The 14584-nt window shown below is 38.0% G+C and overlaps 1 protein-coding gene across 6 annotated transcripts in view; it reads left to right on the top strand.

Annotated features, from left to right (window-relative positions):
- The first annotated feature begins 6127 nt into the window (after window positions 1-6127).
- Window positions 6128-14584, top strand: part of CEP128 (centrosomal protein 128) — a 94085-nt gene continuing 85628 nt past the window's right edge. For 5 of the 6 annotated variants that reach the window (XR_006163007.1, XM_033063335.1, XM_033063337.1 and 2 more), the window contains exons 1-6: window positions 6137-6241; window positions 7313-7352; window positions 8814-8971; window positions 10361-10447; window positions 11837-11963; window positions 12815-12936. Coding sequence is in view for 5 of the 6 variants with exons in the window: in XM_033063335.1 (XP_032919226.1) it covers window positions 8828-8971; window positions 10361-10447; window positions 11837-11963; window positions 12815-12936 (480 nt within the window). In the remaining variant the exon portion in view is untranslated. Of the gene's footprint in view, window positions 6242-7312; window positions 7353-8813; window positions 8972-10360; window positions 10448-11836; window positions 11964-12814; window positions 12937-14584 lie in introns of all 6 variants that reach the window. The other variant, XM_033063336.1, reaches the window with a different exon arrangement.

A 14584-nucleotide genomic window follows, 5' to 3' on the forward strand; every position in this document is an offset into this window, starting at 1 on the left:
TGCAAGTGTTTTTAGCTGTAAAAAGAACAATAATCAATAGCTCTGATCACATCAGTTTTGAAAAGTGATGGCATCTAGGAGCTTGGAATGACTGGCAACTTTTCAACCCTGTAGAATATTAATAAATGTTCCTCTTTTACATATAAAACCAGTTAATGCATTAAAAGTATCACCAGCAAGTGTACATCCACAATTATAAATACAATCCTAAGAAGAGACATGCAAAATACCATATGCCCAGAGACTAGAGAAATTAAGTAATTTTTATCAATTAAAATGTCTTGTGCTCTGATTCAAATAAACAAATAGGAAAGAAAATCACTTTTAAATCGCTGTATATTGCAGATTTTTTTTCCTCGTTCTTTTTCAAAGACCCCTGCATGTTCCTATTAATTTAAACACAAGAATTGACAAGCATCTTTTTCCACTGTTACAGGCACTCCCTCTAGTGACAGCCAGTTTCTCATTTAGTACACACCACCTCAAGCACTGCAAGGCTCAGAATTCCATTTTTTTTGTGGTGCTTTCAGAAAAAATCCAACATTATTATCATCTACCAGATTTGATGTGGCTTCTCACTTATTCTTTCACTGCTTATATGGTTTATACACAAATCAGATAAACCACAACAGGTTCTAACAAAGAAGCAAATAGGTCTAATTGGTGTTCCACACAGATCATCAGATATCAACAGCCACATCTAGGAATATCTGTATGAGGAAATGTTTAAACTGGGAAAACAAATCAGTAGAGTAGATTAAAAGACTTGGTGGGGGTTTATTTTGACTAATCCACATGTTTTGCCATACTAGATGCTTGGAAGATATGCTGATTCCTACCTGTTTCAATTTCAGTATCACAAATAATTTCTGGCCTGTCAGAAAAAAATACATTAGACACACTGTTTAACACAGCATCATTCATCATGTGTTTGAACAGCTATATGAAATAATTTTATTCTAGGTTCTTGAAGATTCATGTCCATATAAAAAAAATTGTCTTCTATTTCAAGGTAGTTTGGGAGTTTTATGGTTACAGGATATTGAGGAACTCTTGTGCTTTTCCTTACTGCAAGAAAAATCCATGAAAAACTGTGAAAATTGGAATACCCAGTAGGCTTCAGGATATAGAGGAGGTACTGCTGTGTAAAAAAAAATATAAAATTATAAAGCCTGAGGCTGTCAATTCTAAGAGTGCTCACAGAGAATAGCAAGATTAAATTATGTCTTGGCCTTAAGCAATTAGTTTAGGTAAGAATGATGAGAGCTGTTTTCAGGCAGGTATATTTGTCTACAGAGTTACTGAATCACTGAATCACAGAATCACTGTGATTGGAAGGTACCCTGGAAGCCCTCTGCCCAAACACCTGATTAAACAGGGTCATCTAGAGCTGGTTGCCCAGAACTGTGTTCAGACAGCTTTTGATTATTCCAAGGATGTAGATCCACAACTTCTTAATGCAACCTGTTTGGTCACCCTCAAAACTGAAAAGAGTTTCCTGATGTCCAGATAGAAAGTCCTGTTCCGTTTGTGCCCATTGCTGCTTGCTTTGTCACTGGACACCATGCTATCTACACTCTCCCTTCAAGTATTTATACACAATGATGAGACCTTCCAAGCCTTCTCTTCTCCAGGCTAGACAGCCCAGCTTTCTCAGCTTTTCTTCAATGGAGAGATTAATTATCTTGGTGGCCCTCATCATGTCAGTAGCTACCTCAACACACATGGGTGCCTATGGACTTATGACTCTCTTTATATATATTTTTTCGCTCAGACTTACACTCCCTGTGCCTCTTCATCTAAAGTCAGCATTCTAGCCATCTTTGACTTCATTCTGCTCTGTCTGCATCTCTTGCATGGACATCCAAGCTTAGAAATAACCTCTAGCAGAAATGAATTTGCCCTCATAATTCAGACTTCAGACAGATCTTGCACTTTTCTTTGACTTGGATCATGGCACATACTTCCTTTAACAAGGAGACCAACATGTTAGTAGAAGAGTTTGACTGTTTATTATAACGCTCATAAATAAAAAATGGCTTTTAAGCTCACTGACTTAGATGACAATTCATCTACCACATAGTGCTTTTCCTCTTTTATGCATTTATGATAGCTGTTCATAAAAGATCTCATTTTCTGAGTATCATGAAAGATGAATCTGTAAGACATTTATTTGGTGTTGTCTTTTTTTTTTCATAGCCTTGTGAAAGAAATAGTGAAACAATCTCCTGAAAGCTACATGAATAACAATAATGTGTCATGGAGGACAAATAGTGTAGCACGAAAAGGTAGCATTAGTGACAAACACAAGAATTTAAAAAAATTAAATTTAAGCCCAAAAAAATATATTTTTTTAAAGTTATAGTATTTCTGGATTTTCACTCTTAAGATCTGTGTCCTCACACTCAATACACATTTATTTATATATATACTCGGTAATGTAATGGCTCAAAATAATATTTCATTTTTTTTAATGTTTTAGACAAGATCTATATGTGTATTATATATTTGTATTATATATTTGTATTAGTCAAGGAGCACAATAGCATTAATCATTAATCAAGCAGCACTAACCTGAAGTAGAAAGACCATGCTGGCCTCTCTAAATGCAAGCACTGTCATGTTACTGTCTCAACAGCACTTCAGGTAACAGAATGCTGGGATATATGTTTTCAAATTCATCTAATAAAGTAAAAGAGTTCTGTTACTGTAAAGTTAAATAACTACTTTATAATTGTATCTAGTATAGTGGTTTATTGTGCACAGTTAAATAATTTATCATCATCCTCATTCCAAACTGAAGATGTCCTGTAGCAATCTTATGCACATATTTAACATCCTTATGGCAAAAGGAAACAAACAAACAAACAAAATCACAATACTGTTCAGCTTCAAAAAGAGAATTCCAGAAATATGACTCTGACAGCTGCAGTGGGTACCCCAGTATAAACTACTAGGAAGAATAAAATTAATGTACGCATGCTATCTGAAGGAAGAATCAGAACAGATTTTTTGAAGGACAGACGTTAATTTTATATATTTGGAAGTCTTCTGGAGTTATCAACAGAACTCTAGGTACGTTTATTTAGATTTTCAATCTGCCTTCAATCATGCTTCAGTAAAGGCCCTTAAATCATGCAAAACCATCGAGTAGTAATAAAGCACTTTTTCACACAGTCAGAAGTAAGCTTCCAGAAATCATTGCTGGGGGATTGAGAAGGCACACAGGATTACATAAACTTAGGGTCTACATGCCTGTGAACAGACACCAAAGGAAACAGTCTTCTTACAAATGTGCTCTGACATGATAAATGTAGATGCCAGAATAAACTACAGAGGGTTAGATCATAGTACATAGCCAGGTTCTTGTTCTCTCTCTAAAGATAACCCTCCTGCTCTCATGGATGATGGGCCAAAAGGATGCTGGGCCAAATGGACCACCAGGGCAGTGGACACAGCGACAAATATGCCCACAAATTTTAGGCTTCTCCCTTCTCTAAAGAACGGTGTAGTAAAAAACCTCTAATACATCCATCTGCTCTGGAAATCAAAATGCACAGGTACAAGGAACAGACTTTACTGAGCTGACAGTTCATTGCACTGGTAAATTAGCAACCCTGGTGAACACCCTATCACACTTACCTATTCTTTCTTTCATTCCTCGAATTTTGAAATAACAGAAGACACCAGAAGTTGACACCAAATATGTTGTACAAAACCCACAGGGCACTTCAAGCAGTTTGTTACTTTATACTGATGTTCACCGAATCAATCAAGTGTGAAAGCATCAGTGAAATGCTGCATTCTTCTCTGTTGAGAGTGGTGGGATCTGGATGGTTTGAATCTTTATCAGCAAAGATACACAAAATTCAGGATGTTCTGGTTCCAGTCAGGACAGGGTTTATTTTAGTAGTAGCCAGAAGGGGGCATGGTCAGAACCCAAAGGTTATTTTATACCACCTAAGCCATTTGTCAGGGGAAAGGGAATCTCTTCTGGAAAGAAGAAGCTCCTTCCAGCTGAGGAAATGTGGTGGAGGGAGCCATCTGGTATTGTCCATTATTGCAAGGTTATTTTCTATGGATCGTTTCTTTTTTATATCACATCTAATTAGTATTTTTACAGTTTCCAGTAAATTGTTCTAGTCCCAACCTGTGATCTTTATTTTTTGTGTCTCCAGTTCTCCTCTGCAGCCCACCACGGAGGGGGGGAAAGGGAGGGGCTGTGGAAAGGGAGAGGGTAGTGAGGGAGCGGGTTAGGGTTTTTGCAGTGGAAATACTAAATTGAGGAATACTATTCCTAAACCATGACAGAAATCTTGGCATATATGCCTGCTTACATGTTTTCTGTAACAGCTTTTAGTATCTCAATTTTCATACTGAGCAAGCTTTAATCTGATGGGAATGAAAAAACTATGTCTTAATCATTGGCATAACCTTTATTTCATATGCATATATGAAAGAGAGTATTTGTGCAATTCTGCAGCTGACAATGTAGCTGTGTGCAGACAGCCATTTGAAGCACTGGAAGCATCCCCTTCTGCTACAACCTAGCAAGCACTCTTTTCCGACTACCTACTTTCTCAGCAGGCACATGCATGATTGGTCTTCAGAACAAGTGGCTGTGCCTGGCATGTCGGTCTCAGCCACTGGCATCAGCTTCCACAGGAACATTGTGTTAGTGGCAAGTCAGATGTGCTCACACTCAGCACAGATGTAAATACACTTCTCATATATGCACCAGTCACATCCAGGACACGTTATTTACCCCTTCATGATGATGGAGTTCCTCACCCCTCTCTGTGATGGCCTGAGAGACACTACCAGGGGAAGAAAAGAAATTTGCTTATAGATTAATTCTGTTGAGTCTATGGACTAGTAAGTCCACTGCCAGGTGCAAAATTGAGAGAAAAGCCCTCAGAGAACTCAGGAAAATTCAGGGCCTGTCTTCCAGAGATCTCCATAAGGCCTGCCTCTCATCCTGCATTTAGACCTGACTATGCTGCAGTTTGCAAAAGAAAGGCCAGGACAATGCCCATATATTGAAACTAGGGAAGACTTATTTCTTCACTACTTTTTCACTAATGCTTCAACTTACAGTGAAATAAAAGATATCCTTACCTTCCTGTACTGTGTCTCAGCTGCTTTCAGCTCTCATGAGGTTAATGCCACTTAAGCTTGACCACAAAGCCACAGGGACCAGCAGCCACTGCCTGAACCGCTGGTGAAAGCAGCCAGTGTGGGAGACCCGGCTTTCACCTGAAGTGTGCTGTAATCATATGGCATTCGAGCATGCCTGCTGTATTGTGAGCTCATGAAGCAGTCCTGCAGGATAGGAATGAAGGCAGGCACCATGGATTGCCAGCTACACCTTATTACTGTGCTCCAAGGCCAATGGCCACTGCCTGAAGTGGATTCCAGAGGCAATAGCCACAATATGTACTAAAACCCCATCGCACTGCATGTACCTATGCCTGGAGTGCTCACACATAGGTGATCAACTATTCCAGGGACTGGTGGCCTATTGCAAGTTTCAGAGGCCCAGGAGACGTTTCCTGTAATCGGTCCCAACACTCTTTATCCCTTTTCTCTCTTCAAGGCCAGTCAGAGTAGCAGTATATATTCGGTCGTTTTTATGCACACAAGGGTAATGGATACAACATTTGGGAGCAGGGAGATGTGTAGTTTAAGGAAACAAGAAAAAGTCAAGAAACAGGAAAGCAGATGCCACCTTTGTAAGAAACAGCTGCTGTTTGCAGCTCACACGCCTTTTTGCAGCGTTATCAGCCGTCTGCAAGGAAGTGAAACAGACTCGCCGGCTTTACCAGGGCAACAGCTTTTATTTCTGCTCTTCGCAGTCATTTTGCTGACATATTTGTAAACACCAACGCGTGTTTTGTAAAAATTTAGCGTTTCACAAACAGCAGGTCTCTCGCGGAACCTCCCATCGCTGCAACGAGCGGTCCCGCAGGCCCGGCGGTGTCCCAGCAAGGCGGGGCCTGCCCGTCCCTCGCCGCGCCGCCGCCGCAAAGCCTCTCGGGAATTGAAGTCCCGTACACTGCCTTTTCCATGGCAGGCCGTGGCTTGTGGACTCCCTGTCCCATGGAGCGCTGCGGGGCCCGGTGCCCGGCCCGCGGACCCGGCAGCTGGCGGCAGGGCGGCTAGTTCAAGTTGCCATAGCGGCGAGGTGAGGCGGGCGGAAGGTGTCCGGGGACGGGGCGGCCTTGTCTCGGAGCGCTGTGCGGTGAGGGCTGGGGCTGCGGGAAGGGCCGCGGAGGGCGGTGCGCGGGAGGCGGCTGTCCGGCTTGGAGCACGGGTGGGAGCGGCGGCGGGAGGCGCGGGGTTCCTCGGGACAGTCCGGAGGCCCGGCCCGGCGGCGTCCTGGGTTCCACGGTCCTGTGTGGGCCAAAGAGACTCCCAGGTTGGAGTCGGGTGTTAGTGAAGTTTGCAGAGGGCATTCCTTGCTTATGAACAGTGTGAAGGAACCGTTTTCTGTGTCGTGCTGCTGAACAGTGCTGGGAGAACGGTGTGACAAACTGATAATAAATTGAGGTATTGATCCCTGAAGGCACGATGGTGAAATATCACCATATGGGATCACTTTCCTGTCTTTTTCCGGGCTCAAATACAAGCACTGAAGGAAAGGGCCTTTCGGGTGTCATGTTCCTTTCTGCTGTGAGTATAATTAATTTTTTTTGTCGTGCTCAGTCTTAGCTATAAGGCTTCACCCATTGCTTTAACACTAAGTTAGTTACCTAGTGATAGATTAGTCTATGGAGCTGTGTGGAGCTGAACAAATAAAACACTTGCGGTATAATCAAGTTGTGTACACTGACTTTATCTTTTGTTTACTTTGGAGACCTTGACGTTGAGATTGTCAGCTCTACTTCTTACCTGGCAGATGTTTTTAAAAGAGTCCTCAGTGAAGCTGAAATGCTCTGCTTTCCTGCAGGAAAGGAAAATACTGATTATTGACACTTTTCATCAGTTCATCAAAGGTTATGATCTGTTTGGGTAGAAGTAAAAGCCAATAACAGCCAAATGATTCTTACGGTGAAGTAGGTCACATGATCATGTGCTGAAATTAGTGTAACTTTTTGAAAAAAGTGATGAGCTTTTTTTGTTTGTTTCAATTGCTAGGCAAATGTGCATAGGGAACATTTCTACAAAAAAATATTCTACTTCTTTTTGGTTTTTGAATTTTTTTTTAATCTAAAGTGAAATTCCCTTCTAAAGTGAAGTTCCCTTAAAAATGAGGATGTTGCTTTATGTGAAATAACTTCTTCACCTTAAAAGTACTTGTGGTTCCTTTTAGGTTGCTCATGACAACAAAGAGGAATGTTTAACCATAAATAGTAAGTTTTCTTCAGGCAAAATGTCGTTCTTATCCTGTGCTTTCTTTTATGTTTACCTTGATTACTGACCTTTCTTCTGTGCTTTGGCTAGTATATATCTTAATGAACCTATTTTTTTGACAGCTGAAAATAAACCCATTAATCTTTCCTGCTGTAAGTCTTTGTTTCCTTTTTTTCCCCTCCAGTCTTTGCTTTTTAGTAGTTGGGGCTTTATAGTGGTCTTGTGGTTCTACTTGTTTGTTGTGTTTTGTTGATAATTTTTTAACCAAATGACAGTAAACCTGGTATTATTCTATGCTATTATTTCTACCGTTGTTTTATTTATTATATTTTTCTTTGTCTTTGAAAATATCCCATAGTTTCTGTTCCCCAGTGTTTAGTGTTTATTCTTTTTCAGTCTCATTAAGACTTCATTGTATCTGACTAGAGTGAGGCACTGGAATAATGAATTCTGATAGTTAGGAAAAATGTGCTTTAGTGAGGTGAGATGAGAAGACGAAAAATGAGGTAAATTCACCAGTTCAGAAAATATAAGGAATACTGATATGCTTGAGCACAGACTGAGCACGTTGATTTACTCTTCTTTCATGTTTGAAAAGTTTTTAACCAAGTCTGAGGGACACAGATTTGCAACCTTTTAAAAATTAAATATAAGGACCTGGAAAAACAGGTCAAGTTGCCTCTATATAAAATGTAAGATAAGATTTTAATCCATCCGTGGTTTCTTTTGGAAATTTCAGCTCTCATTACTAGAAGTATGACATCTTTACTGTGCCTTTTTCCTGTTTTTTTTTTTTTTTTGGTTGACTACAGGTGTTTAGGAGTTTGCTAGTCTACTTCTTTCATCAAGTCATTCCATGATGTTAAGGCAGACTGTTGCAGTGTGTAATAGTTAAAAAAAAAATTCTGACCTACCTTTTGAGGGCTGTTGTTTTAATCGGTTACTATGTTACTTTACTAGGCATAGATGTCTGTGGTTTTTAATAATTTTACCCATCTGATGATTGTTGACTTATTTTCCCTCTATCTTGCCATCCTTGAGATTTAGCAATCCCCATTCTTGAAGACAGCTTAGTGAGTAATGTGAGGTAAAGGAGTGTGGTTCTGCAGAGCAGGATGATTGATAAAACATTGATGTCTCCACTGTATGTTGTGGGGGAGAATTTGCTTTGGGGTCATGATTTTATCATGGGTACTGAACACTTGGAAGTAGTGAGAGTGTATATTTTGATTTAATTTGCTCCCAGGAGGCTCTGCCTCCTGCATTATGACCCTGTGAACAAAGATAATAACTGAGCATCAGTTGGAAAATCTGCTTCAAAAGTACATCCTATTGACCCAAACTAGAAAGGCAAGTGTAATCTGGGCTTATGAAGCTAGCTACTTCGGGAATATGGTGCAAGACTGTTCAGTTACAGACAGGAATTAATATACATTACTTTTTCTGGTCTTCCTGCCTAGGCTTCAAGATCCTGATGGCAGATTCATCCAGTGATTCAGATAACTTTTTTAAGGGTCGAATTGGAAGGCGGCCTTTTAGAGCATCCCACAGCAGAGCTCAGAACTATGGTGCTGAAGAAGTTACAGAGAAGATCCATACTTTAGCAAGCACTTTACAGGTTGTTTACAAAATACAGTTTTAAAGTATTTATAGAGCTGTTTCTGTTATACAGGGTCAAATTTTCTTTTCTAAAGTTGTGGAGTGTGCTGTACAGATGGGAAACATTGCTTTTTGTGCAAACCAAAAAGTTTTGGGAAATTGACCATACTGCTTTTGGGCTGAAAGTGTGTGGCTTGTTACACTTTTATACAGCTGCTGTTTCAGATAGTAATAGAATATTGTTAGAAACACTGATTTGTTGAGGAATACTATTTATAAAGCTAGCAAACTGAATAAGGCCAAATCAGCTTTGTTAGATTCTCACAAGAGGCATTAAAATTTCTAGCAGAAAGTGTCAGCCTTGTCTTGTATAAAATTTATACAGTAAAAACTGTATAAAATTTCCAAATTTCTGGTAAATATGTAAGCAGTTAATTCCTTCAGGATAGAGCTTACATTTAAAATATTTTCTAGATGTGAAAAAGCACTGTGAGAAGCATTATTTCTTAACTTGTAATGGATACATACTTGAGCAATAAAAAATGGAGGGTGCAGAGGCAATATCTGAATTTGTTTTGCAAGTAGGAGGAGACATTTAGCTATCCTGACACCATTAGTGCTTGAGAATTTATTCCTGTTCTTCTCTAGCTGACAATTCTGAATACCTAGAGTGGATGGGTTTATGTTTTATTGCTTATTGTTTGGTCAGCAATATTTTCTTTTCCTTTTAATATATGAGAAGAGAAAAATCAATACATGGTAAGTTTAAACTTCAAAACTTCTTATCTAGAAAATAAACATCAATCCAGAAAAAAAGAAATAAGTTAATAAGAATACAGTCTGACTATTTTTAAGAAGGATTCTTTGGTATTCTAATTCTGTCTAGCCTCTTTTTAGCTGCTCTTCTGAAATTCTGATTTTAAGCTAATTGCTTTTTGTGGACCGCTTATCAGCAGGTCTTCTATCTGATCCAGGTGTTTATCTGGTCAGAGAATACTCATTCAGTGACCTTACCTAGTGTATTCACTTTCAAAAACTTGTTACTTCTCACATAACTATTCTGTTCTACAAGCAGATAATGTTAAGATCTTTGGATTATGAAGGTTTTTCTACAGAATGGCTGAAACTTGAAAAAACTTTTTATTTGAAGTGGAGGCCGTACTGTTGTACTGAAATGATAACATTTGGTTTTGATTTTTTTCTTTTTTTTCCCATTTTCCTCCCTTTAGCCATGCTGTACCCGTTCAGATTCTGGCTATTTGAATAGGATTTTTAATGCTTAGACCCTTTAGAAAGCACTTGTGTTTTCCATTTAATCTTAGAAATCAATAAGAATAAAAACAACATTAATGTTTGATTAGAGCAGGCTTCTGTTTTGACTTTTTTTCCTAAAACTTTTTTATTTAAGGATACCAACAGAAATCTAAGACATGTCGACCATTTGCTAGGACAATACAGAGAATACAACAAGGAACAAACCAAAGCAATTACAACTGTGAGCAACTTTCAGTTTATCTTCTTAGATCTTTTCAGTTAGTAGAATTCATAGCTGAAAACTTGGTATTAATGGGCAGAATATATAAGGAGTTAAGTAGCTGTAAACAGAAGCTTTTAATATTTATTTGTACTAACTAAATAATAATAAAGTAATATATTATATAATGAAACTCGGACAGATTTTGAAGACTCATTACTTTTCTGGTTTATAATCACCCAGTAGATTATGTTATGTTACCATGCCAAGTACAAGATGTGTAGCTGAAGTAGAGTATTAGGGAACATGTTTCATTTTTCATGAAGACGTGGTAAGATAAAAGCTGAATTATAGCGGGGAATGGAATTGTGAGAATATTGGTGTAGCTTTTTTTCCTCTCATACAACAGTTTCTGGATCTGTTGATCAGCTTGCTCTAAATTGCAGAAGTGATGAAAATTATAAAATGAGTCTTCTGCAAGTTTGAAAACAGGTGTTTTAGAGAAAGCAAAACAAATCAGTGCTGCTAACGCAAGAGAGATTTACAGTTCGGTTACAAACAAGCTGCAGCAGGTGCTGCCTTGAAACAGATACATATGAAATGTAGGTATATTGTACATGTGAAGGTAAAGAGAGCAAAGAAGCAAATGTATAGAAAAGAAAGCTTGTTTCTTCAGCAAAAGATTTCCAACACAATGTATAATTCTGCTGGAGTAAAGCATCAAATTAACCGCTTTTTATAAGCTTCTCTTAGAAAAAGGTAAACCTTTAGAAACTGATGTTTTGTGGATTGTCAAATAAAGGTGTGACAAAGCAAGTGGCTAAGAACCAAAGTTAACAAATGCAATCTTAAAAAATGAGATGTAAGTTTGAAAAATTAAGAACTAATTTTTTAATATAACTAGTTCTGTACTCTTAAATTGGGAAAGGCTTCCTTTCCCTGGAAGTGAAACTTCTAAAAATAGGGGTTTCTGTAAAGCTGCTTAGGGAAATTTAATAGCCATATGTAAAGTTGATTTCAGGTAGGGCTGGTGGAAAAATTCCAGTAAGAAACAATTTTTTGAAGTTATTTTCTGGATTTTGCAGGACTATTAATATGAACATTGCTGGCAGATAGGTCTTATTTTGACTGTAGGAGACAAACTTTTGAGTTTTCATGGTGGTGCACCATGTGGTGCACCACTGTTTTAAGAAACTTGATATTTGAAGCTGCCAATGTTGGAAGCATGTTTTGCTATAATTACAGGAATGTGATAGATATTGAAGAAAAACTGTTATTAATTCATACCTGTACTTGGCTTAAAAATAACTTTTATTCTCTTAATTACTTTTAAATAAAGAATATTTCCCATGCTTTTTAAAAAAACCCAAGTTTTTGTTCATATTTCAATAAATTATAACTTTTACGCAGTTAAAAGAAACACTGGAGCAATCTATAGGTCAATTAAGGAGCCAGCGACTAACTCGAAACTCTGGAATGAGAAGTGCATCTCTCTCAAGCTTGTATCCCAGTGACCTGGATGGAGAAGTAACATCAGGTAAAATACTTACTCTTATAGAAAGTCATCACTGATGACTTCATAGAAACTGAGTTTAGAAATTTGAGAGACCTGCATTAAGTTATGCACTTGTTGATATGGTAAATTTTTCCAGCTTTCTGTTTCTGTTAGTATTTTCTGCTGATATCCCAAGAGAACTAAATGAAACGTTGATTCTTTCAGCTGAGAAAATTAATTTTCCACTGCATGAGTTGTAGATACATACAAGTTAAAGCTACATCCAAAAGATATTGCAGCTTCTGAAACTTGCTTCACAGCAAAAAGGGAGTTTAAATTTTAAATGCTTGAGATTATGGATGTTTGGAAACAGTGGAAAAGAAAAAACCAGAAATTATTTATGACCGACAAAAGAATAGATTTTTTTCCTTATGTCTCAGAAATTCATTATGTTTTGGGAAAAGGTATGTTTGGGAGGAGTATTCCTTTGACAGGTAGTATTTTATACATTTTAGTAGAAAGCTCTAAAAATTTCATCCCTATGTAAAAACCGTGAAATATAATAGTTTGAATCTCTGATAGATTCATGTGGATGGAAAAGTGTTTGGTTGGGTAAATAAAATTTGAGGAAAAAACTAATCCTTGGAGAAAGAATTCCTCTTTGTGGAATATTTGTATGTCATAGGTAAGAAATATTTAAATTGAAGGAGAATCCTGAGAGGAACTAAAAGAGTCATATGCATGCTATGTAATTCAGTAGTTGTGTTGTCTGTGATGTGACCTAGAAGGATATTGTCAAGATGAAATAACCATTTTTCATGAAGCAAAATTAAAAATTTCCTATACAAAAGTTTGTCTTCCTACTTATTTTTTTAATCTCATGTCTCCTACAGGCAACTGCCACTTCCTGCCCACTTCTCCTCTCAGGGATTATAGAGACTCACAGGGCAATAAACATCGAAGGTCTAGATCTGCAAGTGTTCGATTTGTCAATGAGGCAGATAATGTGGACCAGGTACAGAGCACTAATGGGATTGCTGTTCCAAGCAGGCAATAAGTGGTCACCAGACTCTTTGCTTTTACATTAAATGAGGTGATTTTGAAGATTCAGCTAAGAATGTTTCAGCTATGATTTGTCCTTCCAATGTTACCTGCTTTTTTCATTAGGCAGGCACCTCTTGTATCTATCAAGATTCCTGCAAATCGTTATAGAGAAAAAGATGCAGATGGTAGTGATATCAAAAGTAAAATATGAAAATAATCTCCCTACTTTTTAGGCTGTCTAATGACAAAGAAAAATTATCTCTGAATAGCCTTTTTAGTCTGGAGAAGACAGAGAAGGGATCTCAGTAATGCATATTAATATCTCTAACAGGTGTGTCAAGAGAATGGTGCCAGACTGTGCAGTGGTGGCCAGTGACAGGACAGGGAGCAATAACCATAAACTAAAACACAAGAAATTCCACCTCAGTGTGAGGAAGAACTTTACAATGAGTGTGGCAGAGCACTGGCACAGGCCGCCCAGGGAGGTTGTGGAGTCTCCCTTTCTGGAGATGTTCAGAACCCATCTGGACAAGTTCCTGTGTCACCTGTTCTAGGTGACCCTGCCTTGGCAGGGGGCTTGGATGGGATAATCTCCAGAGGTCCCTTCCAGCCAATTAACATTCACCTTCATGCTGAAGTTCAGTGAGGCTGTGAAGGGGTTTATTCTGTTTTAGTTAATGGTGTAGGGGCATAGTGCTGTTGCTTTTACTTCAGTGTAGCTTGGACTGATTTTGAACCAGGTGGTTCTTAGTTCTTGGTCTGACCTGTGAGTGGAATAATTTGAGCCTGTATTTCAGGCAGATGATGGGAAGAGGACAGGATGTGTGTGCCACAGGTAATTTTCATATCCCTTAACTTTTATCTGCTTGCAGACTTCAGAAAAAATAAATTAATTATCTTAATGGATAAGATTATAGTGTTTCTGTTATCCTACAGGTAGAGAGATTTCACTAGCTGGTTTTGCTTTTTCAGACAGGGAGGCTAGACTTGCTTGAGTGAATATGTAGACTAATATTAAAGAAACTGATTGTAAGGTATTCATATTGACTTTATTAAATCAGTCTCAGCTTCCATATAATTTTAAACTTAACAAGTTTTCTCAGTTGACATTTTGGGAAGCTATAGAAATTCTAGATTTTTATTTAACCCTGTTTCATTGTCTTTTCAATGCAGTTCTCCCCCCCCCATTCCTTCTTCCCCCAATGTAAGTGTGGAAAATAATCCTTGGAAGGAAATAATGTTACATGGAAATCTTTCCTTCCAATCATCCAAAATCCTCAGGACTATTTAGATTATTTCTAGATATTCTATAAATATCTTGGATACTTTGTACGAGGGAGTTCCTGCAATGCATGCAAAGTTCTTCATATTAAGTAATTATGTAGGCAAAGAGCTTTTTTTTTTTTTTTAGTTTTGGTGGTAACTGCTGGTTTATTTCTTATTCTTGCTTTTTATGGCTTTTTTCTTTTCATTAACTATTTTGTAAGAAGAGTATAGTGCTTTGAGAAATGATGAACTAGAAGTAACCATTGATCATGATTATAGGCAGAAATTAGACTAGACATAAAGAAATTAGACCATTAGAAATTAACTAAAGTTATGGCTTTTTCTTTTTTCTG

Source organism: Catharus ustulatus, chromosome 6 (genome assembly GCF_009819885.2).
Source record: "Catharus ustulatus isolate bCatUst1 chromosome 6, bCatUst1.pri.v2, whole genome shotgun sequence".
NCBI lineage: Eukaryota > Metazoa > Chordata > Aves > Passeriformes > Turdidae > Catharus > Catharus ustulatus.